At 41.7% G+C, this 22,599-nt stretch overlaps 1 protein-coding gene across 2 annotated transcripts in view; it reads left to right on the top strand.

Annotated features, from left to right (window-relative positions):
- The first annotated feature begins 1,038 nt into the window (after positions 1–1,038).
- The window catches only part of ME3 (malic enzyme 3), a 172,733-nt gene continuing 151,172 nt past the window's right edge, over positions 1,039–22,599 (top strand). Inside the window, exons 1-2 of one of the 2 annotated variants that reach the window (XM_058663709.1) lie at positions 1,039–1,173; positions 1,538–1,735. In XM_058663709.1, the coding sequence (XP_058519692.1) occupies positions 1,553–1,735 (183 nt within the window). In that variant the 5' untranslated portion in view covers positions 1,039–1,173; positions 1,538–1,552. Of the gene's footprint in view, positions 1,174–1,214; positions 1,736–22,599 lie in introns of those variants that run through there. The other variant, XM_058663710.1, reaches the window with a different exon arrangement.

The raw sequence follows: 22,599 nt of genomic DNA, 5'->3' as shown, positions 1-22,599 counted from the left end.
ACTCAAGGCAGGAGCATCCTTGAACCCGTTGTAATGTATGCTCATAAAGACCTCTGAAGGGAAGTCGGTAGAAGGGCATGCCACCTGTTTGGCAGGCACTAATAGTGTCTGCCACTGCCCTTCATCCGCCTCACAGCTGTTTATTGTGCAGCTGTGAGCAGGCAGCAAGTTATGCAATGAGGAGTTCCATGCAGAGCCTCTTGTTGTGAAGTCTGCTTTCTATGTGGAAGTCACGAGACAACCAGAGGAACAAGTTGTTACCACCTGTGTCAAGTTCTGTGGAGGCAAACTTCCTTCCCTAGTGGAGTTTTAACCCTGGATGGGACAAAGGCAAGTTTGTTACAGTTGAGGAATTCGTGGAGCAATGAGAGATGGGAGTGAAGCAGTCGTTTGAGAGGCTCGAGTATGAGTGCTCAGAGAAACAGCGGTTATGGCAAGCTCAAGAGCTCTAAGGGATCTGAGTGGGCAGAGCAACAGGAAGGAGCAAAGGAGGCCAGAGCCCAGGAGAGAGCCATGAACTTGCAGAAGTAATTAGGCGCCAGAAGGCCCCCAAACAAATAAAATGCTTGCTTCAAAAGTCGTCTCGAGTACTCTGAGGGCAAAGCATATTAAATTCATGGTGAGAAATACCAGAGTGGTCCCAATAATCCGTGGCCGACTCAGTGGATCCCCGGGAGCACTGACGTCCACTGGACCTCCAGGGAAATATGGAAGCGCTCTGTGTCTGGGAACAGGTGGCTCTCGAACACGAGTCACATGGCCGGTGTGATTGAGGAACTGGATTTTAAAAGTTCTTCTATGTTAACTGATTTTATTTAAGCACACACAGCTGCATGTGACTCACGGCTGTTGTGTCGCACTGCGCGAAGCAGAGCAGGGTCCCAGACCGCCGACCTTCCCCTGTACTTTCATTCTGGCCAAGGTGGGCATCCTTCTGAGCCTCATCTTGTCACTGGAGCGGCAGGTGCACGCAGAGGTGAGGCGCTTTGCAGAGTCCTCGGGGGCAGTTCCGCACTGTGCTGCAAGGAAAGGTTTCAGGGCACACTAGCCTCTGGAGCTCCAGGCCACTGCAGCCGCCCAGCCATTGGCAGGAGAGAAACATCGAACCGCAGCGTGTCGCCCCGCCTGCCCCGCAGCGGGTTTGCGTTAACATCAGCTTTGGGACCAGCGCAGGTGGGCAGAGAAAGGAGCGACCCAGGGAAATCGCCGGGCGGGATTTGCGCTGCGCAGTCTCTTCTCCCGGATGGGGGGCGGGGGTGGCGCGGGCTGTCACCCGCACCGAACTGCTTTCCCGGCTTGCTTTCTCTTTGCCCGGTATTTGGCGAGGGAGACATGGCACCTGCAGCAGGAGCTGAGCTAGTGGCCTTGATCTGAGGAGGGGTGGTGGAGAGGCAGCGGGAACTGGAGCCTTTAATCCTTGGGGGCTCCTCTACTCTCTCTCGGAGGACCCGTGCTGGGCTCAGGCCCAGTTCCCTACCGCGTCTCGGTCCTGGCTGGCTAGCAGGCGCCCCTGACCTTGGTCTCTCCCCGGTGCCAGGTCTGCTCAAGGACCATGGGCGCAGCGCTGGGAACAAGCTCGCTGCTGGCTCTCCGCCCCGGCCAGGCCTGCGGCTCCCTCGCGCGCTGGGCACCCTGTGTGTCCGCGCGAACCTGCTATTCCAGGTCTGGTCAAGCGCGCCCTGTGCCCCTGAAAAAGCGAGGATACGACGTCACCAGGAACCCGCATCTCAACAAGGTAACGGGCCCTGGAAGGTAGAATGACCCAGTGGGATCTGGTGACTGCCGAGGAAGGGCGCCCCGCCCCCAGAGCTTGGGAAGGTTTCACCGGGAGTTGGTCTAGCGATTTTCTTCTTGGCCTTGAAGGGGCTTGGTGTAATTTGCTTTGACTTTCTCCCCCCTCCTCCAATCGGTACCCCTCTCCCCCGTCCTGGTTCTTGTAATGCAGGGAGCCTTGTTTCTTCTGCAGTAACAATATAGACCAGGTTAAGGTCAGGGTGGTCAGTCTGAACTTCCTTTGATGTTATTTCTTTTTTTAATTTGGTGTAGTTCATTTAACTACATCTTCCCCTCTGAGTCTAAGTTTTCCTATCTGTCAAAGAGGTGCAATTGTTCAGCAATGCTGTGAAGTGTGCAAAGAATGTGGAGGTGGAGATTTTAGCACAGTACCTGGCAACCTATGAAAGAATAAATGTCACATAAGGTTTTGATTGTTATTCTGAAAAAAAAGAAAAAGAGATTAAGATTGGGTACAGGAAGACCAGGAATGACAGAATTTGCAGAGTATGATGAGGCATTGGGAATCCTGTTCAAACATCCCCTTCCACTGAAAATAAAGAAACTAATTTTAAAAACATGAAAGGGACTTGCCCAAGGTCACCAACTGGATAGTGCTGGTTCTGTCTCTAGAATCCAGATCGCCAATGCTCAGTTCCAGTTTGATCCACTGCTAGCGCTGGGTAATAGCACAAAGGCACATTCAGTTGCCCTGGGAACATGATTAGTATATTTTAATTAGGGAACTGGGTAGGGAGAAGTAGAAATAAGAGCCTCGGATTTGAGATCTGCCTACCTCCTGCCTCCTCAAATTAACATGAGCATCTCCTGTCACTTGTTGGAGGCTCAGTTTCCTCCAGTCTAAAATGGATGTTTAGGGTAAACTCGACATGCCTGCTTCATTTGGTTATTATGACAATCAAGGGAATCACCAAATTTGAAACCCTATTTTCCACTACATAAATTACTGGATAAATATATACTCTTACTGCCAAATAAAAATGTTATTAATTGCTTTGTTTCAGGATTGTGAAACTCAAGTGTGCAAAAGCTAGTTTTGAAAAGTGGGAACAGTTGTATAAGGCTAAGTAATGTTATTATTTACTGGAGAAATAATTATAAGCAGAGAAAGAACGCATTTCTTGTCCTTTACCTTTCACATTTACTATCTGCTCTCCCTGCCCCAAAGACTTTAATTTCTATGTAAATTACTAATCTTCTAAGTATTGCACATGTTTACACCACTTTGACTCACTTTGTAGGAAGTGATAAAAAGAGATGCGTTTAGATGCATTAATTGTCCTTTCTCTTTCAAGTAATTGCATTTGAGAGGCTGTAATTTGAGGTCAAACCACAAAATATTTAGAGGAAGGCTTGCAACAAGGTTTGACCCAGAAGTACAGCTGACATTCGTCAAGATATGGGTGTCTCTGGCTCTCACTTTTGTCTGCAATGTCAGCTTCATCCCAGTACTGCTACAACTGCCTGTCCTTACACCACCCGATCCAGCAAGGAGAGGCTCTTCTAGCAACTTTTGCGGAAGAGAAAGGGCAGCTTCCTTTTTTTTTTATTTTAAAGATTTATCTATTTTTATTGGAAAGACATATCACAATTACCGAGAGATGGAGATACAGACAGAAAGATTTTCTGTCTGCTGGTTCTCTTCACAAGAGGCCACAATGGCTGGAGCTGAGCCACAATGAACTGGAGCAACAGCCAGGAACTTCTTAGGTCTCTCACATGTGTGCAAGGTCCCAAGACTTTGGGCCATCTTCCATTGCTTACCCAAGTCACAGAGAGCTGGGTGGGTAGCAGAGCCGCTGGGACACAAGCTGATACTGACACTTACAAGATAAGAATTTAGCCACCAAGCCCACTGCACCAGGCCCAAAAGGACAATTTTCTTAAAGCCTCAGAAAGTGAATTTTCTGCCTTATTATGATTGGATTGTTTTCACATTCCCAAACTAACTACCATTAACTTAAGTCAGTTTTATCCTACCTCGGAGTTAAAAATAGAGATTAAGGTGGGGGCTGCCTCCACTAACCAGCTTAGAATAAAAGAAACATGAATTTCTTACTGAATTCCTTACTGAAAATGCAGATATTGTTATTTGTTATTTGTGTTTTTATTTGATGTCACCCTTGCTTCCTGTTGGCAAGAAGGAGTTGGCTACACAGATTTGGCTGAAAACTCAACCAGGACATTATGACTAGGTTTCATGGAGCATCAGAAGTATGTTGATGGGACCAGCATTGTGACATAGTGAATTAAGCCACTGTCTGCAATGCTGGCATCCCATATGGGTGCTGGTTCATGTCCTCACAGCTCCACTTCCAATACAGCTCTGGGAAAGCAGCAGACGATGACTAAGACATTGGGCCTCTGAACCCATATGGGAAATGTGGAAGACGCTTCTGGCTTTGGACTGGCTCAACCCTGACTATTTTGGCCATTTGGAAAATGAACCAGCAGATAGAGGATTTATTCATTCTCTCTCTCTTCTCTACTTCTCTCCCTGTAACTCTGCCTTAGGTAAATGAAACAAATTTTACAAAAGCAAGAGATGTGTTGACAGTGCTGTTTTCTGCCCTGAAGGCAGGTAACATATATCTCCCACAGACCTCTGCTTTAGATTTGATGTACCATCAGATCTCCTGACTAAAACAGAAGCAGAGGATTATTAAGTTAACAATAGGCCTATGAGCAGCAATTTTCCTACAATCCTCACCTCATGTGCAGTGACTCAGAGCCTTGAAGCTCAAATACTGTTCCAATATTTGAGGAACAAACAAGCAGTGGCAGGTTGGAATCAAATCCTTGCCTGCTGAATACTGTTCTAGGTTCATGAGATTGGTAAGCATGTGGAGTCGGGACATGGTGCTGGGGATTGTTGAAAGAATCTGTATCAGACTGAGAAACAGGTAATTATAAAGAAGCAAATCCTGAATACAGGAGTTTACTAGAAAGAAGTGCATTTTCCTCAAGAACAATCTCTGAGCAAATTCTTGGGTCTTGGTAGGCAGCTTGATTTTATTGCTTTGCCATTACAGTCTGCATTTTACTTTTTTATTGTGAAAGATGGCTATTCTTGCTCACACTGTCAATTCTATACAGAAGGCATTAGAAATAGAAAGTGCCTCTGAAGGGCACAATTTGGAAGTTGCAAACATCACTTTTACCTGTCTCCAGTGCCAGAAACTAGTTTCTCAGATGTTCCTGCAAGAACACTCTGAGAAACAGAATCTTTGGCTGGATACTCAATTATTCAAACACCATTAAAGGAAAGGGAGATGGATATTGAGGATACCTACACAAAATGATAATCTAGAACTCATTCTTTTGTTCTGTTAGTTTACCCAGTCTTTAAAATCCCATATGGGAGACCTGGAAGAAGCTCCTGGTTCCTGGCTTTAATTGTACCCACCCTGGCCCTTGTGGCCATGTTGGAAGTAAAACAAGAGATAAAAAATTGTCTCACCCCCTTTCTGTAACTCCACTTTTCAAATAAGTAAAATATTTTTGTTCACCCTCATTACCACTAGCTGTGTTCACTCCTTCGTTATCAAATGTCTACATTAGTAATGAACCTTCTAATTGTTTTTCCGTTCCAGTTTTTTTCCAATCATTGCCTCTGTCTGTCTGTTAAGCACGCTTTGAAGGTACACATCCTTGACCATTCTCTTTCTTTTAAACTTCTTTTCCAATGCATTAGAACATCCTGTTGCTCTGTCTTCAGACTAAACCTGGAGTACAGTCCCTGTTTGAGGCATTCAGCATATTGTTGCTGATTGACTGTGGGCAGTCTCGCTGTTAACCTTTGGTCTTCCATTTTGCCTCCTCGTGTTTGTTATTAGCACAATGGTATAGTCATGCTTTTATATTCTGTGGTCAGAAGACTTTAGAAACATTGTCTTCTGTTTATGATCCTTATTTTTGTTACTCCTCTTCTTCACTGTTCTAAGTACACTGGCCCTCCTGCTTTTCCTCTAACATTCTAGGCTGCTTCTACTCAGAGTCTTTGTGCTGGCTGACCGCTCTTTCTAACTTATGCATTTCCTGAATAATCACATAGTTAAATGTTTCACTAATTAGAGCTTCTCACTTCTCAATGAGACTTATTCTGACCCAGGTAAAGTCATAAACAGTCCAGTCAACATTTTCTGATACTCTTTAACATATTCTGTCTTCTTTCATTTGGTGCTAAGCATATTCTTTAACTCATTTACTATCTGTTGTGTGTTGTTTACATATCTTCACTGCTGTTTAGCCTCCATTTAGGCAGAGATTTTTGTCTGTTTGTTGTTATATTCCAAGTATTAGGTTAATGTTCAGATGGCAGGTAGTAAACAAATAAACCATTCTGAGATATTTCTGCTGAGACTTCTTTCTGATTTTCCTTTGCCTCTCCTTACAGCAAAGCCCCCTTCTTTCTGCCTGGGACCTACCTTCCCCAATCTGGGATGTGGTTCTATCTCACTTCAGCCTCGTGGGTGTCCAGAGGCCCACCACAGAATGAAATGCTGGAGAGGCACAGCAGAAAGGTTTGCTCTGTTTATTTCCAGCTTTCCCAGCATTAAACAGAGTCCAGGAAAAGGGACGCCTCTAGGTGTCTTGGAACCAGAGGTTCCACAGGAAAACAAAACAAAACAAAAAAGGGAAGATATTGTCAGCATGGGTCAGGTGAAAGAGGCCCAGCCTCTGCCAGCATCCTCAGCTCCCACCGTCCTTTTGGAGTCCTTGGCTCCTTCGTTCCAGTTCTGAGTCATTTCTGCTGTCCTGTGATACAGCCCTGCAGCTGAAAACAGGGAAACCATACCAAGAAAGCCCGTTGTCCCAGGGGTCTAAAGCTGAGGGGGCCATGCATGGGGATTTAAGAGTTCAGAAGGAAGATTTGCCAGTTTTTAAACTTGGAGTCCATGTGCAGAGAAGTGTTTTATCACAAATATGTTGTTAAACATTGCCAAATTGTTCTCCAAACAAAGGATATTGAATATTAAATACACATTTATGAGTCATTATGAAAAAACTTTGGAACTGTTGGCTCATGTCAATGAAATCTAAGTTCAGCATGTAAAATTCTAAATGAAATCAATACATGTTACTGCAAAAATAAGTAAGCCTGTAAAAAGCTTAGGAAGTAAGCATATGAAAATGATTGTTCGGGCAATGGGATCATGGGAAGTTGGCGTCCCCCATTCTGTAATTTTTGTATGTTTATTGTCTTTCCAATTTTAGGTTACAGTTTCTGTTAAGAATTAAATTTCTAAACTAAGTAAATAACATCCAGGCCAACTTTTTGAAGTTAACCTTTCTGTATTCATAGATGAAAATCCTTCTGGAGTTATCTTACTCTTCATAATTACCTCTCTTCTAGAGCTTCACGTAATAACAAAATGTTAACACAGGAATCTGCCGCCAGTTCGAAAAGCAGTTGTAAACAGCTGTATCTAGATTCCGTTAGCAGCAGTACTGGAGGGCATATCTCATACAGAAATATGTGGTGTTGGCTCAGGTCTGGGCCAACTGGCATCTTAAATCAGTCTAAGTCTGGACTCTATATATAGACTTTCTTTGGACACTTTTTCAGGCTCATCTTGCTTCTGTTTATAGTTTGTCTTGGCTGTCTTTGGCCCTTGTAAGTTCTGGGTTTTAAGGCTTTATTTTAGTTCATATTTTTGTGATTTCCATCAGATGTTTCATTTAGAGCCTTTCCTTTTCTTTCAAAATCTGTATTCTGTGAGAGGTGGAAAGGTCTTTTGATGTATGGTTGCTGTGTGTGCAGTACCCCTCCTTTTTTCCTCTTTTAGAAAAATGAGAGTTACAGTCAGCTCGAAAACTTTACTTTGATGTGTAGAAAGTACATTGGAAATCCTTTGGGGTAGTGTTTTAAACGCCTTTCTGGTGCAGAGCACAAAAGATGCTCTATGATTGTGTGAAGGAAATCTGATGAATACCCTACAATTGGGGGTGCCAAGGTCAGTGGTTAAAAGCACGCATTCATTTTGTACTCAGGAGTTGCTGGGCAGCGTGATTAAAACACATTCTCTACCATAGGACACAATGAAAGAGTAAAAGGTACCCAGTCATTTGAGGAGAGGGATTTTTGATGGAAAGATCATCTTTTGAGGAACTTGAATAAAAGAAAATGGAAGCTGCATTTGTTCTTCAGAGTAGCTACTGAAAGCTAGAGGGGATACAGTTGAATAATCAGCAACTTGAGAATATTATTTAGTAGGAAGCATTTTGTCTGGTTCTGTATGGTTTCACTGTGAGCCACATGAAGCTCACACATCATTGGTCCTGTGGGATGGAATTCTGGAGAAGGAGGTCTGTGTTGACTCCTTTGTTGTGTTTTGTTTGGCTTCACTCTTTTAGAAACCAGAAGAAGAAAATTCACATCTCCACCAACTAACATCTTTTTAGGTTAAGGGGCTATCCTGTGACTTCCATATCGAGAGAGAATCCACCAACTGTACAATGGGACTAGTCTCCAAGCAGTACACAGTCTCCATTCCTTCTAGCTCTCCAGTTTTGAAACAAACTATAGAGAATCCCAACCCAGATCACGACTGAATTTCCCTTCACTATTTGGCAAATGATAACTAACAGTTCTAAAGATATATAATGTGCTGGGAATTGTACTAAGTGATTTATATAGATTGGCCCATTTTATACAATACCACAATTTTTGAGGTAATAGATACTGTTATTATTTGATTGTTATAAATAAGATGCTTCAAGTAAGAAATCCGAGGCAGGAAAATATTAATTACCTTGCCAAAGTCATGCAGTGTGTAACTGGCAGAACCAAGTCTTGAATCCACGCCATCTGTTTTTAGGACCTGCACCCTCACCCTCTGTGCTGGATTGTCACTTTCTGTGTGCAAGTTCTGTCTTATTTTCTATGAGTGCCTGAAGTCAGAGGTGTTGTGACTTTAGGTGGTAAATAGGTTATTCCTTGCTATCTGTTATAAACCTCCACTGATCCTAATAGATTATTAGAATTCTGAAGTTAGAGGGATTTCAAAGGTCACTGGATGCCTTATCTGCACCCTCTAACCCGGCAATAGAAGATGGCTGTCCCACGAGCCTAAAAGGCTTATGAAATAATTTGATCTAGCCCAGCCAGGCAACTGTGGGAGAGATTCGAAATTTGATAAATCTATAGCAGGCTAATTTCTAACTTGGTAATTTTATATGGCCTATGAATGATAGCAAAAATATCCAAATGGCCCTTGGCAAAAGGTTTCCCAATCCTGCTTTAAATACATGTAATTATTGCAATCCACATTATTTATACATTAAATCTATTCAGGGGATAGTGGCTGAGTTCCTATTCTGTTTTAGGCAGTGGAGATACCACAGGGAATATGGTATTTCTTCTTCTATCTTTGAAAAACTTACAGAATAAGAGTGGTATGAGAAAGCATCAGTTGATAAGAGGACAGTTTTAGCTCAATGTGTCAATATAATGGGAACGATATTCATAAAAGTGTTGTAGAAGACAGGTGCAGAAACTCTTCCAGTAGCTGTCCTGCAAGTGGGGGAGGAAACGCTGTTTAGACCAGATTGAGAGAGAGAATGACATTCTGTCTGGGAATGGCCATCCATCATTTTTATGATTGAATACAGAGAAACTCAACAACAGATCTGTAGCTAGAATGAGCTACTTTTACAGGGAATCAAATAATATTACAAAATTTATACTTGTACAGAGTCAGTGTCTCCAGGAGCTCAACATGACCTTGATTTTATCCTTTTCCTTGTATGTTGCTCAGTGTTTGGGGACACCATCCACTTGTCAAAATTGTGTACGAACTTCAGGACTCAGCCTCTCCAGGGTCACCTGCACCATTAGCTTTCTTCAGTAATGCCTTGTGGAAGCAAGCAGTTTGTTCGTTCTTTGCATTTCTTTAGTGTTCAGCATATGTCTTGTCCCTTTTCCATGTGTATCCTTACAGTACACTTATTAATATGTATCTCTGTCTCCATCACTCCTGTCATCTTCAGATCCAGGAGACTAGCCAGTATGAAAGTTTCTTCATAGCTCCCACTAGAAAAATTAATAGCATGAGCACCTTGCACATTCCCTCCTCCTTAACAGATCAGAAACCACTGTGGTGAAGACTAACAATGCACTACCCCACCTGCTATCTTTTCTGAAAAGATCATGGAAAACTTGATGTGATAATGTAAGTTATGTTTAGAATTGTCCAGAGGGCCTGGAGAAATTGAAAATCCAAGAGAATTCATCCATGATGGCACACTGCATTTTTGAAATGAATTCCATTAAGAGAGATTGTTTCCCATTCTAAAGCTATGCCGGGGTAAATTTTTTTTCTGAATACCCCCTTCATGATTTTTTTTTTATTAAATTTATTCATTAATTACATTGTGTTGTAATTACATAGAATCTGGGATTCTCCCCCCCACTCTCCCCCCTTGGTGGGTTCCTCCACCCTGCTGCATAAGCATAGTTCAAGTTCAGTTGAAATTCCCTCCCTGCAAGTATTTGCCAAGCATAGAGTCCAACATCCCATAGTCCAGACAAGTCCAACTACTTATTGGGTAGACCCTCTCTGGTCTGAGGGCAGAGTCAGCAGAGTATCTTCCCGGTCAAATAAAAGCACTAATATACCATCTGCAACAATTAACATCGTTATGGAATTAATTGATACAGTATTGAGCAGTCAACATGTTAAAAATAAATGCGATTTCTTAACCACTTTCTGTGACCCACCATTCACAGTTCAATTTTAGTTTATATACTACAAATGACATAATATCCATAACATAACATGATATGCTTAACATCATATCACATTAAATTAAGGCAAACATGTGGTATCTAACCTTTTGGGATTGGTTCATTTCCCTTAGCATTATGGTTTCCAGTTTGGCCCATTTGGCCACAAAGAACTGCATTTTGTTTTTTTTAATAGCTGAGTAGTATTCCATGGAGTAGATGAACCATAGCTTTCTTATCCAATCCTCTGCTGATGGGCATTTTGGTTATTTCCATGTTTTTGCAATAACTGATTGCGCTGCTATGAACATAGGAGTGCATGTTGGTTTCTCATAAAACAAGTGTTCTGGATATATTCCTAGGAGTGCTATAGCTGGGTCATACGGTATGACCCACATCTCTCACCATATACTAAGATCAAATCTAAATGGATAAAAGATCTAAACCTGCATCAAGAAACCTTCAAACTTTTGGAAGAAAATGTTGGAAATACTCTGCAAGATCTAGGGGTAGGTCCCTACTTCCTAAAAAAGACTCCAAATGCAGTAGAAATCGAGACCAAAATAAACAAATGGGACCTCATCAAACTAAGAAGCTTCTGCACAGCAAAGGAAACAATCAACAAAGTAAAAAAGCAGCCCACAGAATGGGAGAAGATCTTCGCGCACGACATAGGTGATAGAGGACTAATCTCCAGAGTATACAAAGAATTACAAAACAGCCAAAACACCAAAATAAACAAGCCACTCAAGAAATGGGCACGGAAAATGGGCAGACATTTCACAAAGGAACAATCCCAAATGGCAAATAAACATATGAAAAAATGCTCAAGCTCCCTGGCAATAAGGGAAATCCAAATTAAAACATCAATGAGGTACCACCTAATGCCAGTAAGACTGGCCCACATGAATAAAAGCACCAACAACACTTGTTGGCGAGGTTGCGGGGAAAAGGGATCCCTACTCCACTGCTGGTGGGGCTGCAGGCTGGTACAGCCTCTATGGCAATCAGTATGGAGAATATTCAAACAACTCAAAATCGACATACCGTATGACCCCCTTCATGATTACATCCTCCATTCTCATCTTTGGGCTGCTGTAAAAACATCAACTTTATACCTGCTCTAACTAGCAGGTGGTAGTGGTAAAAGAAAAGTAGTCAACTAGAGTTATGTGTGTGTGACCTTCGGTAGCCATAACCATACTGTAAGACCAGGTATTTAGAACCAGAACAAGTGGCTTAAAAATAGGGGATTTGGAATTTAAAAACAAACAGACAATCAATCAATCAATCAAACAAACAAACATCTCTAATTTCCAACCCCAGCTATGACATTCTCTAGCTATGGAATCTTATAAGGGCACTCCCTTTCTCTGAGCCCTGTTTTCCTCATATGTGAATGGGCACGATTTAAAAAAGAATTTATGTATGGGCCCAGCAGAGTAGCTCAGAAGTCCTCACCTTGAATATGGCAGGATCCCATATGGGCGTCGGTTCTAATCCTGGCTGCCTCATTTCCTATCCATCTTCCTTCTTGCAGCCTGGGAAAGCAGTTGAGGATGGCCCAAGACTTTAGGATCCTGCACCCGCATGGGAGACCTGGAAGAGGCTCCAGACTCCTGACTTCAAATCAGCAGAGTACTGGCCATTGCGGCCGCTTGGGGAGTGAATCATTGGATGGAAGATCTTCCTCTTTCTCTCTCCTCCTCTCTGTATATCTGTGGAAAACTGCTGTAATAATTAAATGAAATGTGGTAGTTTAAGAGCATTGGGAGTGTTTGAATAATTGTCAAGTACTCTGCATCTCTAAAGCTCCTACTGCCTTAATAATACAGTGTGAAGCTCTGTGTGGGCTGCAGAAGTCAGACATGACAGCCATTTGAACCTGCTCCACGCTCTCCTAGAGCTCCATTTTAAAGGAAGAGGTGAAGACTGAGGGGTCAGAACTCATTCTCCAACGGCATAGGCTGAAACAGATTTGGGAGGAAACTTGAAGAAGAGTGAGTCAAAAGAACAGCAGGTTAGGTGGAGACTTCTGTGTCTTTGATTTCAAGCCTGAATAAATCAGAAATTTGATTGAAGTAACCTTAAATAAAAATGTCTCTAGCAGCAGAAATTCAAGTATCCTTTAAAAAAGCTGACACTTTTGAAAGTTGAGGCTGGTGTTGAAAATGGGCCCAGACCAGGAATTTCAGAAATTTGTTCCAAAACGTTGACGCATTCTAACCAAGGTTTTAAAAGCTAAGTCTGAAAAACAATCCAAATTTATTTAAATCTATCTTTGTCTATCACTCTCATGTCACATCTTATGAGATGATATAAGACAACAAGATAAGATAACATCTGCTATGTTAGTTCAGCACAGAAGTTAAAAGTTCGTATTGAATCAGCAGGGTATAATAGGCTAACTTCTCCCATCCAGAAGTCAGATTGGGTAAGAATTTTAGAAGTCCAGTTGTCTCCACACACATAGCTGTGGGTAGTTAGTAAATATTTGCATCTACATCCTTTAAATGGACAATGCTCCTCTATCTGGACTAAGGAAGAGTCTAAGGCAGAGGTCATCTCATCCAGTCCTTTGTCCCTGGGGAACTTTTTCTTTTAAATTAGCTTATCTACTAATGATACAGTTATCAACTAATGATACAGTTCCATAAGCTCTGGGATTTCTCCTCCCCAAATCTTCTCCCCCTCATTGATTTTCCCTACGTTACTGCAATAATATAGTCCTTCATAGACACTCATAAGTCCATCATTCTGCTATTTAGGTGTATCTTGACTTAAGTGTAACTGTAGTTATGAACAATGGCAGAGAGTCCAGTATCCTGTCATCAAGATATATTTAACACTTTCATTGGGAGCCCATCTTTGATTTGGATGTAGAGATACATACTGCATTGTATCTTCACATCTGGATATGGTAGCATCCATTACACAGTTACTATACATCCCCGTAAATGAAAAGCCACAAAACAAAATCAACAAAAGGAAGAAAACTAGAAAATTTACAATATGAAGTTAAATAACATCTACTGAATGAGCAATGTGTCACTGAAGAAATGAAGAAGACAATCGAAAACTTCTTGAAACAAGTGATGCTACTAAATGGCCTATGTGTCACTGAAGCAATTGATAAGAAAAAACATTTTCTTAAAGAAATGAAAATAAAAACAGAAGTATCAAAAACCATGAGATGTTGCAAAAATACTACATACAGAGACATTTATAATATTAGGTGCTGACAAAAATAGAAATATCTAAAATAAATGATCTAATAATGCATCTCAAGAACTTATTTAAAAAAAATGAACAGGAAGCATGAAATTATAAAAATCACAGCAAAAATAAATGGAATTGAAGTAAAAAAAAAAAACTATAAATTACAAAAAGGAAGATCCATTCCAGGAAGAGACTCTAGGCTCCTGGCTTTGGCACAGCTCTGCTCGTTGTGGCCACTTGGGGAGTGAATCATCGGATGGGAGATCTTCCTCTCTGTATATCTAACTTTCCAATAAAAATAAAATAAATCTCAAAAAAAAGAAAGAGCCATTTTTGAGAAGATAAGCCAAACAAACTTTTAGCCAGACTAGCAATGAAAAGCAAGAGAAAAACTAAGTAAAATTGGAGATGAAAAAGAAAACATCATCAACTACTAAGGTGATCTCTTCTTGCTAAATGGATCCTTTGATCATTATGTAGTGTCCTTCTTCATCTCTTTTACTATTTTTCACATCAAAGTCTTTATTATCTGATACAAGAATGGTTACACCAGCGTGTTTTCCTGAGCACCTTTTTTACAGATACAGACTTTCAGCGGTTCCAGGGTTACTGTCCTGCCCAAGAACTGAGTGGCAGTTTCTCTCTCTTCCACGTAGCTCTTTGCTTGCCATATGTAAGAGGGCGTTGAGTCAGTCCCTTCCAACTTAGAAGTCCTCTTGAGTTTGTCTATACAAAGACAGAGGAAACACTTTTTTTTTTTTTAAGATTTGATTATTATTGGAAAGCCGGATATACAGAGCGGAGGAGAGACAGAGAGGAAGATCTTCCATCCGATGTTTCACTCCCCAAGTGAGCCGCAACGGGCCGGTACGCACCAATCCGATGCCGGGACCAGGAACCTCTTCCGGGTCTCCCACACGGGTGCAGTGTCCCAAAGCTTTGGGCTGTCCTCTCCTGCTTTCCCAGGCCACAAGCAGGGAGCTGGATGGGAAGTGGAGCTGCCGGGATTAGAACCGGCGCCCATATGGGATCCCGGGGCTTTCAAGGCGAGGAACTCAGCCGCTAGGCCACGCCGCAGGGCCCAGAGGAAACACTTTGATAGGAAACATTTCTGCATGCTGTCAACCTAAACACTTTCTGTCGTGGCTCCTGCTGACACTCTTATGTCTATTTCTCATGAATGGAAATGTTCCTGACTCCCACTTTCCCTTCAGGCTCTCTGATTTTGTTTACAGTAACGTCATTCTGAAGACAGTCCACAAACTGTCTTAACAGAAAACTCACCATCATTTCATCCTCTTCTTTCTTATCTCTCTTGTGTTATTTTTGTCTGTTCTAGTCCAGTTGTTTGTTTTGGCCAGGAAAACCACTTGGGGTCACAAATACAGTGAGTAGTAATGTTGTCACTGATTCATTAAAAAGAGGTAGAGAAAGCTGGTGTGGAAAAATAAAAGTTGTTATCAGCCAATTTTAGAAACATGCTTTAAAATCTACCAACAAAGCTAAGACATTTTCTTGGTTTTCAAGAACTGCTGGCATCTTCTCCTCACGTATAAGGAGCCACCAGAGTTGCTTAGTTTTGCCTGTGGAATGATGGTGTAGATCTTGGTGGGGCAGATGAAGAGCAAGTTTCAGGAGGAAGACCCTTACCTAGCACAGAAAGAATCCTCCTGAAACTTCCAGCTGTCACCAATAACTGGTCACCCTCACCAACTGGGCTCAGCTTCAACTCTGGAGGACCTTGCATGATTTTTGACTAAGCTTTTCAGTGTCCTGACTAATAAGTTAACTGGGCAGAGCTGTGTTTGGGCTTCATAATCCCTTGGACCACAGCTTTAGAAATAATGATAGCAAGCATTTATGTAATGCCTGTCATACAAGGTACTCTCTTTCAAAAATATGTATTCATGAGGGAAGAGAGAAAAGAAGGAGGAGGAGGGGGCTGGCATTTCTATCCACTGGTTAATTCCCCAAATGTCCCTAACATCCTGAGCCTGTCAAGCCAAAGCTAGGAGCCAAGAACTCAGTCCAGGCATCCAGCATGGTTGCAGTGACTCAGATACGTGAGCCATCATCTGCTACCTTCCAGGGTATAAATTAACAGGAAGCTGGAATTTAAAATGGAAGTGGAACTTGGAACTGGGACTTGAACTCAGGCACCCCTACACTGAATGTCAGTATCTCGCCTAGCATCTTAAACACTAGGCTAATACAGATTCTGCCAGATGCTCTTATTATTATGTTTCCTTTGTACCTATAAGGGGTTACACTGGGGCCCAGAGAACTGTATTTTGCACTATCTTCCAGATAGTAAGTGGCATCAGGGAGACTTAATCCTAGATTCCATGAGATCATTCAATGATTTATTTGACAAACACTGAGCATCTGCTATATTATAGGCACTGTGCAAGGTTCATGGTCCTAGTCCTGAAGGAACTTGGAGTCCAGAGAAGGGGCAGATTCTTGCTTCTCACGCAGAATACTAGTTTTGTGGCATGAGATTAGTAATATGTCCAAACAATTTTTACTTTGACAGGAAGAAAGGAAGGGTGGAAAAGTTCCTAAGGTGAGTGGATTTTAATCTTTATATTAACTTATGTAAATAATGTATTGCATAAAATAAAATGTCTGCTCTGATCTCTGTTCTAGAGTGACTTCTTTCTTTTGGTTTGCTATTGCTAAGACCAAAAAGATGCATTTAGGAGAAATCTCTTGGCAGACAAGTTGGGGGAAAGATGTTCCTAGCCTATGCACTCAGCCTTTCCCAGCTGTCTCTTCTACATCCAACCAACAGAAAATTGAAAATATTTGACAAAAAAGTGATTTCTGTATTGAAAACGATCTCTTCCTGGACAATATTGTATTATAAGCATTGATATCATTGACCTTTATTGACTAACCATTTGTATTCTGGTTCTGGTCTCACAAAGCCATGACTTGGTAAGATGTTTATCTCCCCAAGTGGAGACATGGCTCAGACTTGCTGAGAACATGGTGTACTACCTAGTGTTCCTGACATTATGATGACGGTGCCCAATTTCCTATGCAATAACTAGCATCACTGCTTCAAGCACAAAGTCATTAGTGAGATTGTATTTTTTAGATGTATTTATTTATTCGAAAGATAAACAGACAGAGGGAAATACATCTTCCATCTGCTGGTTTACTCTCCAAATGGCCACAATGACTGAGGCTTGACCAGGCTGAAGCCAGGAGCTTCATCCTGGTCTCCCATGTGAATGTTAGGGAAATAAGCACTCAAGCTTTCTTCTGCTAATTTGGCAGGCATGTTGACATGGATCATTGGAAGTGGAGCAGCCAGGACTCAAACCAGTACCTGTAAGGGATGCTGGTGTTGTAGGCAACAGCTTAACTTGCTGCACCACAAGGAGACTCTATTATAACACCTGTAGGAACTTAAGAGACTTCCTTATTTTTCATGTGTGTGTGTTTCCCCAAATTTCTGGAGAAAGAATAATCCTTTATGTTGAACATGAAAAGAATGTTTATACATTGAAAAGTATATTTTCTAGATGGAAATATTCTTGTGTTTTTTCACTTTCTTCAGTTTTTAAAAGAGAAGTTGAGTACAATAAAAATAACGATTTGGAATTCATGCAGTATGAACATTTCATAGATTTGGCCCTCCGTAGGTAGGATGTTGTCACTTTCTCCATTGGATTGAATTTAGCTTGCCTTTTTCTTTGCCAAGTCCTAGTTTATCTCTATGAACCGTGATTTCTGCAGAATAAAAATAGAAAATCAGAAGCTTGCAAGAATGATTTTCTTGGCTAGTTCAACCCAGTATCAGCCACTTGTCTAAGCAAAAAGTTGTTTAAGATGTTTTAAATGGGGGAAGTTTTAATAGAATCTGAAACAAGAATACCATAGTAAGCCTACTCTTGTTATTCATGCTTTTTTTTGTCTATCATCTGGGCAAGGTCATCTGTCACATGATATGACTCCAATCATGATCCCATACACATCATGGAAAGTCCAGTGATGGAAAGTTTTCTGGAATGAGAAATTACTAGGAACCAATTGACTTACAGTTCTTACACAATTATAAAAGATCTTTGGCTGTACATTATAGATTTTCTGAGACTTTGATCTTGTTTAACTTACTGTGTGCAGTATAATTGTAGTTTTTTCTTTAATTTGCTTCCTCTTCAAAACAGCAAATTTTTTATAATAGAATCTAACACTGTAAACATTTCATGATATTGTAACTTCAAGGAAAAAAGGCTGTAAACACATTTGCATCCATTTAGCTGCTGGTTTATATATCTGAGGAGTCCACGGGTCTCTGCTTTCCATGGGGAAGCGTTTACTTCACTGTTTTCAGTTCTAAAGTACAATTCCCACCAGCACACTCAGGCAGGAAGGGCTCTGCTAGCTAGCATTTTTGCTCAGATACCTTTTCTGCGGTATTTCCTTTGATTTGAGTGTTGTTACTCACTTTCTGCTTTAAGTTGTCTCAATAATTTTGCTATTGCTTTCTTAATGTCCTTAGCATGTCAGTTAGGATAAGACTCTTCTACTTTATTCTTTTCTAGCCGTTATCAGGACATGATACTGAGCTTGGAGAATTCTATGAGTTTAAACAAATTATTCCTAATTTAAATTAATATATATATCTTGGACATTCCCTTTTTGAGATCTATTCCTGTGTTTTCCATTGATCTTACTGCAATAGAAAAAAATTTACTTATGTAGACTGTAATCCCCCGCCCCTGGGACTCACGAATCCAGCACCCACCTAGTAGGTGGGTCCTGATACCTGGGTCAGGAGACCCAAGCCCCACTAGATTCCCCATCCCAAGGTTCACAAAACCAACACCTACCCAGCAGGCAGGCTCCAGGATCTGGGCCAAGTGACCCACAACCCACCAGTTCATATGTGGGCCCCATGACCTGAACTAATTTACCCAATTCCTGTCACATCCCCTGTTCCTGGGATTCACATACCTGGCACCCGCTTTTCTCAGGCTGACATGATTCGCCTCACCTGACCTTCTGCAGTCTTAGGGCACCACCAAACCTAGTCTAATCTGTCTCCTGTTTCAGCTCCTGTTGGTGGGTGCTGCAGCCTATCCCAGACCAGCCTGATTGCTGTCCCGGTCTTTTTTTTTTTTTTTTTTTTTTTTTTTGGTTTTTTGAGATCAATGTGTTTTTTTTTTTTTTAATTATTTATTATTTAACTTCAGTAATTACGTTGTATTATGTGACACAGTTACATAGATACTTGGGTTCTCCCCACCCCTCCCCAAACCCTCCCACCATGGTGGATTCCTCCACCTTGTTGCATAACCACAGCTCAAGTTCAGTTGAGATTTCCCCATTGCAAGCATACACCAAACATAGAGTCCAGCATCTTATTGTCCCGTCAAGTTCAACGGCTTCTTAGGTATACCCTCTCTGGTCTGATGACAGAGCCAGCAGAGTATCATCCCAGTCAATTGAAAGCTCCAACATACCATCAGCAAAAATTTACATCATTATGGAATTAATTGACATAGTAATGAGTAACCAATATGTTAAAAGTAAATGCGGGTTCCCAGCCACCTTCTGTGACCACCTCACCTATACTTCAATTTTAGTTTATACACAACATATAACATTCAAAACATAACATGTTATACATAACATCATATCATCTTAAATTAAGGCAAACATGTGGTATTTAACCTTTTGGGATTGGCTCATTTCCCTTAGCATTATGGTTTCCAGTTTGGCCCATTTGGCCACAAAGAACTGCATTTTGTTTTTTTTAATAGCTGAGTAGTATTCCATGGAGTAGATGAACCATAGCTTTCTTATCCAATCCTCTGTTGATGGGCATTTTGGTTGTTTCCATGTTTTTGCAATTACTGATTGTGCTGCTATGAACATAGGAGTGCATGTTGGTTTCTCATAGAACAAGTGTTCTGGATATATTCCTAGGAGTGCTATTGCTGGATCATACGGTATGTTGAATTTGAGTTGTTTGAATATTCTCCATACTGATTTCCATAGAGGCTGTACCAGCCTGCAGCCCCACCAGCAGTGGAGTAGGGTTCCCTTTTCCCCGCAACCTCGCCAACAAGTGTCGTTGGTGCTTTTATTCATGTGGGCGCTGTCCCGGTCTTAATGTGAACTGGCTGGTGTTGCGGCCCAGTCTGGCTTCTCCTGCCCCCTACTCTGGTTCTCAGATCTGCCAGTGGATGTTGTGTGCTGACCCAGACTTGCCTGTCCCCAGATCTGACTTTGTCCACCTCCTATCCTGGCAAGAATAGTGGCCTTGATCAACTGGCCACTCCCACTCTGGTTTTGTTGTTGGTTGTTGTAGCCAGGTGCTGCCTGGTCTGCACCCAGACACAGCTTTCACATCGTTCAGTGGGAGTCAAGACCTCATCTGGCCTGTTCTACATCCAAACTGTACCAGTGGGTACCAGTGGGGGCTGGAGTTAAGCCCGATCTGATGCTCTACCATCCCAGTGCACACCTGTGCCAGTACAGTCTGTACCTATATATAGTCTCACCTGCTGCACTCAATCCTATTCTCGTACTCACCGTTAGAAATCCAGACCCAACTGGGGTGCCCCCTTGTCTCCCCAGCAAGGCCTGACCCCATCCTCAGTTCTAGGAGTATCCAGCAGAAATTGCAGTTCCACAGGGGTGAGCCCACAATGCCCCCACAGATTCTGCTAATAGACCAACTTCTCTCCTGTTCTCCCTTCCAAAGGGTGTGAGTCCTATACATGCACATGTCAAGTACTTGTCTATAGAAGTTCCTCAGCTGTAATTCCTAACCTGGGCATAAAAACCAAAGGTCACCTCCCATTGCCAGCTGAATTGCACACCTTTCTTACTAGTAAGGGAATGGTAGAATCTGGGGCAGAAGGCCTATGGGTAGCTAAGAGTTTGCCTGAATATCCAAGGCCAGCTGTGGCCTCACATCCATTCTGTCTTTCCAATGATAAATGTTGCGATCACACACAGAGACCTGGGTTCCAATTCCCACCAGCTCTGCTCACTCACTTTTCTCCCAGCTTCACCCAAACACAGCTTGCTGTAGTCTCTCACCAACACCAAACATACTGGAAGATTATGTTCCCCATTATTTCCTCATCTCAGAGACTTTGAACCACATAACCCTTAGAGTAAAAAAATTATGTCTGGAGTCCTGTGCAATAGCCTAGTGGCTAAATCCTCACCTTGCACCCACTGGGATCCCTTGTGGGCACAGTTTGTGTCCCAACTGCTCCACTTCCCATCCACCTCCCTGCTTGTGCCCTGGGAAAGCAGTAGAGGACGGCCCGAAGCTTTGGGACTCTGCACCTGCGTGGGAGACCCGGAAGAAGCTCCTGGCTTTGGATCGTCTCAGTTCCAGTCATTACGGCCACTTAGGGAGTGAACCAGTGGATGGAAGATCTTTCTCTGTATCTCCTTCTCTCTGTAGATCTTCCTTTCCAATAAAAAAATAAAATAAAATGTATCTTAAAAAATATGTCTGTAGCTAAATGTGGAAGGATAGTCAATGTTTTTTACCTTGAGTATTCTGCTTTAATGTGCAAAATTAGGAGCAATCTCTAAGATATTATCGAGGTCCACATTCTGGAGTCTACGAATTATTTAGTCCTTAAATGGAAGATTGGTTTTGTATTCAGACCCAGATTGAACTCAGCTCTAGGGGCTGGAACAGGCACCACCACATGGAAGTTTCTTCTGAGCTCTTATTGTGGGGAAAATCTTTGTATTGTGGACACAGATGCTTAGATGTATGCTTTTACACCAGCAGGAACTGGTTACAACAACGTGTGGGGGAGCTGTTTATTCTTGAGATAAATATTTGGGTGGGAGGTTTGTGTTTCAAGACACTGAGCACTAATTGTAACTAAAGCTGTTTTGCTGTGTTTTAATCACTCCTTATTCATCATCTTGTAGGATCCTGTGGAAGCAGATTATTTGCATTAGGGAGTTACAGCTCATGCATTTCCATGGAATAAATCTGCAAAACTAGGTAGTTATCACTTTCCCAGCTCCTTTTTAGACTCAGGCAAAAACAGACAACTCATTTAATTAAAATAAAATCACAATAAATTTTTGTGAGAAAACAGTTTTGGAGACAGGATGTCTTCAGACTGACATAGCTGAAAGGACATTGGCCAGGGAGAGACAAGATGTCAATGATAGAGTGAGTGACCCTGCTTCTTAGCTCTGGGACCTGGGATGTTGCCTTCTGTTTCTGAGGCATTGGTGTTGATTACTCCAAAGTTTCTTATAGTCCAGCATTCTCTGAAGACATGACAAAGCTCTAGAAGTGACTTCCTGAGGGGATTTGTAATCAGGTTTGGAAATGTGTCTTTCACGTTTTGTTAAATACATAAATAGGGTAGTGCAATGGAAGAGGCTCAGGCTTTGGAATTTAAGGGACATGGCTTTCATCTTGACCTTGCCTCTTACTACCTGTGTGTTTTTCAGAAGGCTATGTAATCACCTTTTCCTAAAGTTTCCTAAATATGGAAGGTGCATAACGTTCCAAACTGCTTCAGTTATTTTGAAGATTAAAAGAGCCTCTCTCTCTCTCTCTCTCTCTCTCTCTCTCTCTCTATATATATATATATATATATATATATCACATAGAATATATATTATACACATATTATATAATATATAATATATTATATAATAATATATAATATTATATTATATATAATGTTAGTCAATTATCTTAGCAGACACTGATACCCTATTAGTAAGAGTCCCAGAAACTTGAAAAATGTGTTATCCAAATTCATCCTACATTCCACAAGGATTTCTATGTTTTCATGGGTAAGAGCTTTATTTTAACAAAGACACATTAAGTACTACCTATT

The sequence above is a fragment of the Ochotona princeps genome, chromosome 4 (assembly GCF_030435755.1).
Source record: "Ochotona princeps isolate mOchPri1 chromosome 4, mOchPri1.hap1, whole genome shotgun sequence".
In the NCBI taxonomy this organism is placed as follows: domain Eukaryota; kingdom Metazoa; phylum Chordata; class Mammalia; order Lagomorpha; family Ochotonidae; genus Ochotona; species Ochotona princeps.
Note: the sequence above shows the minus strand (reverse complement) of the source record. Positions and strands in the feature narration are given on the sequence as shown.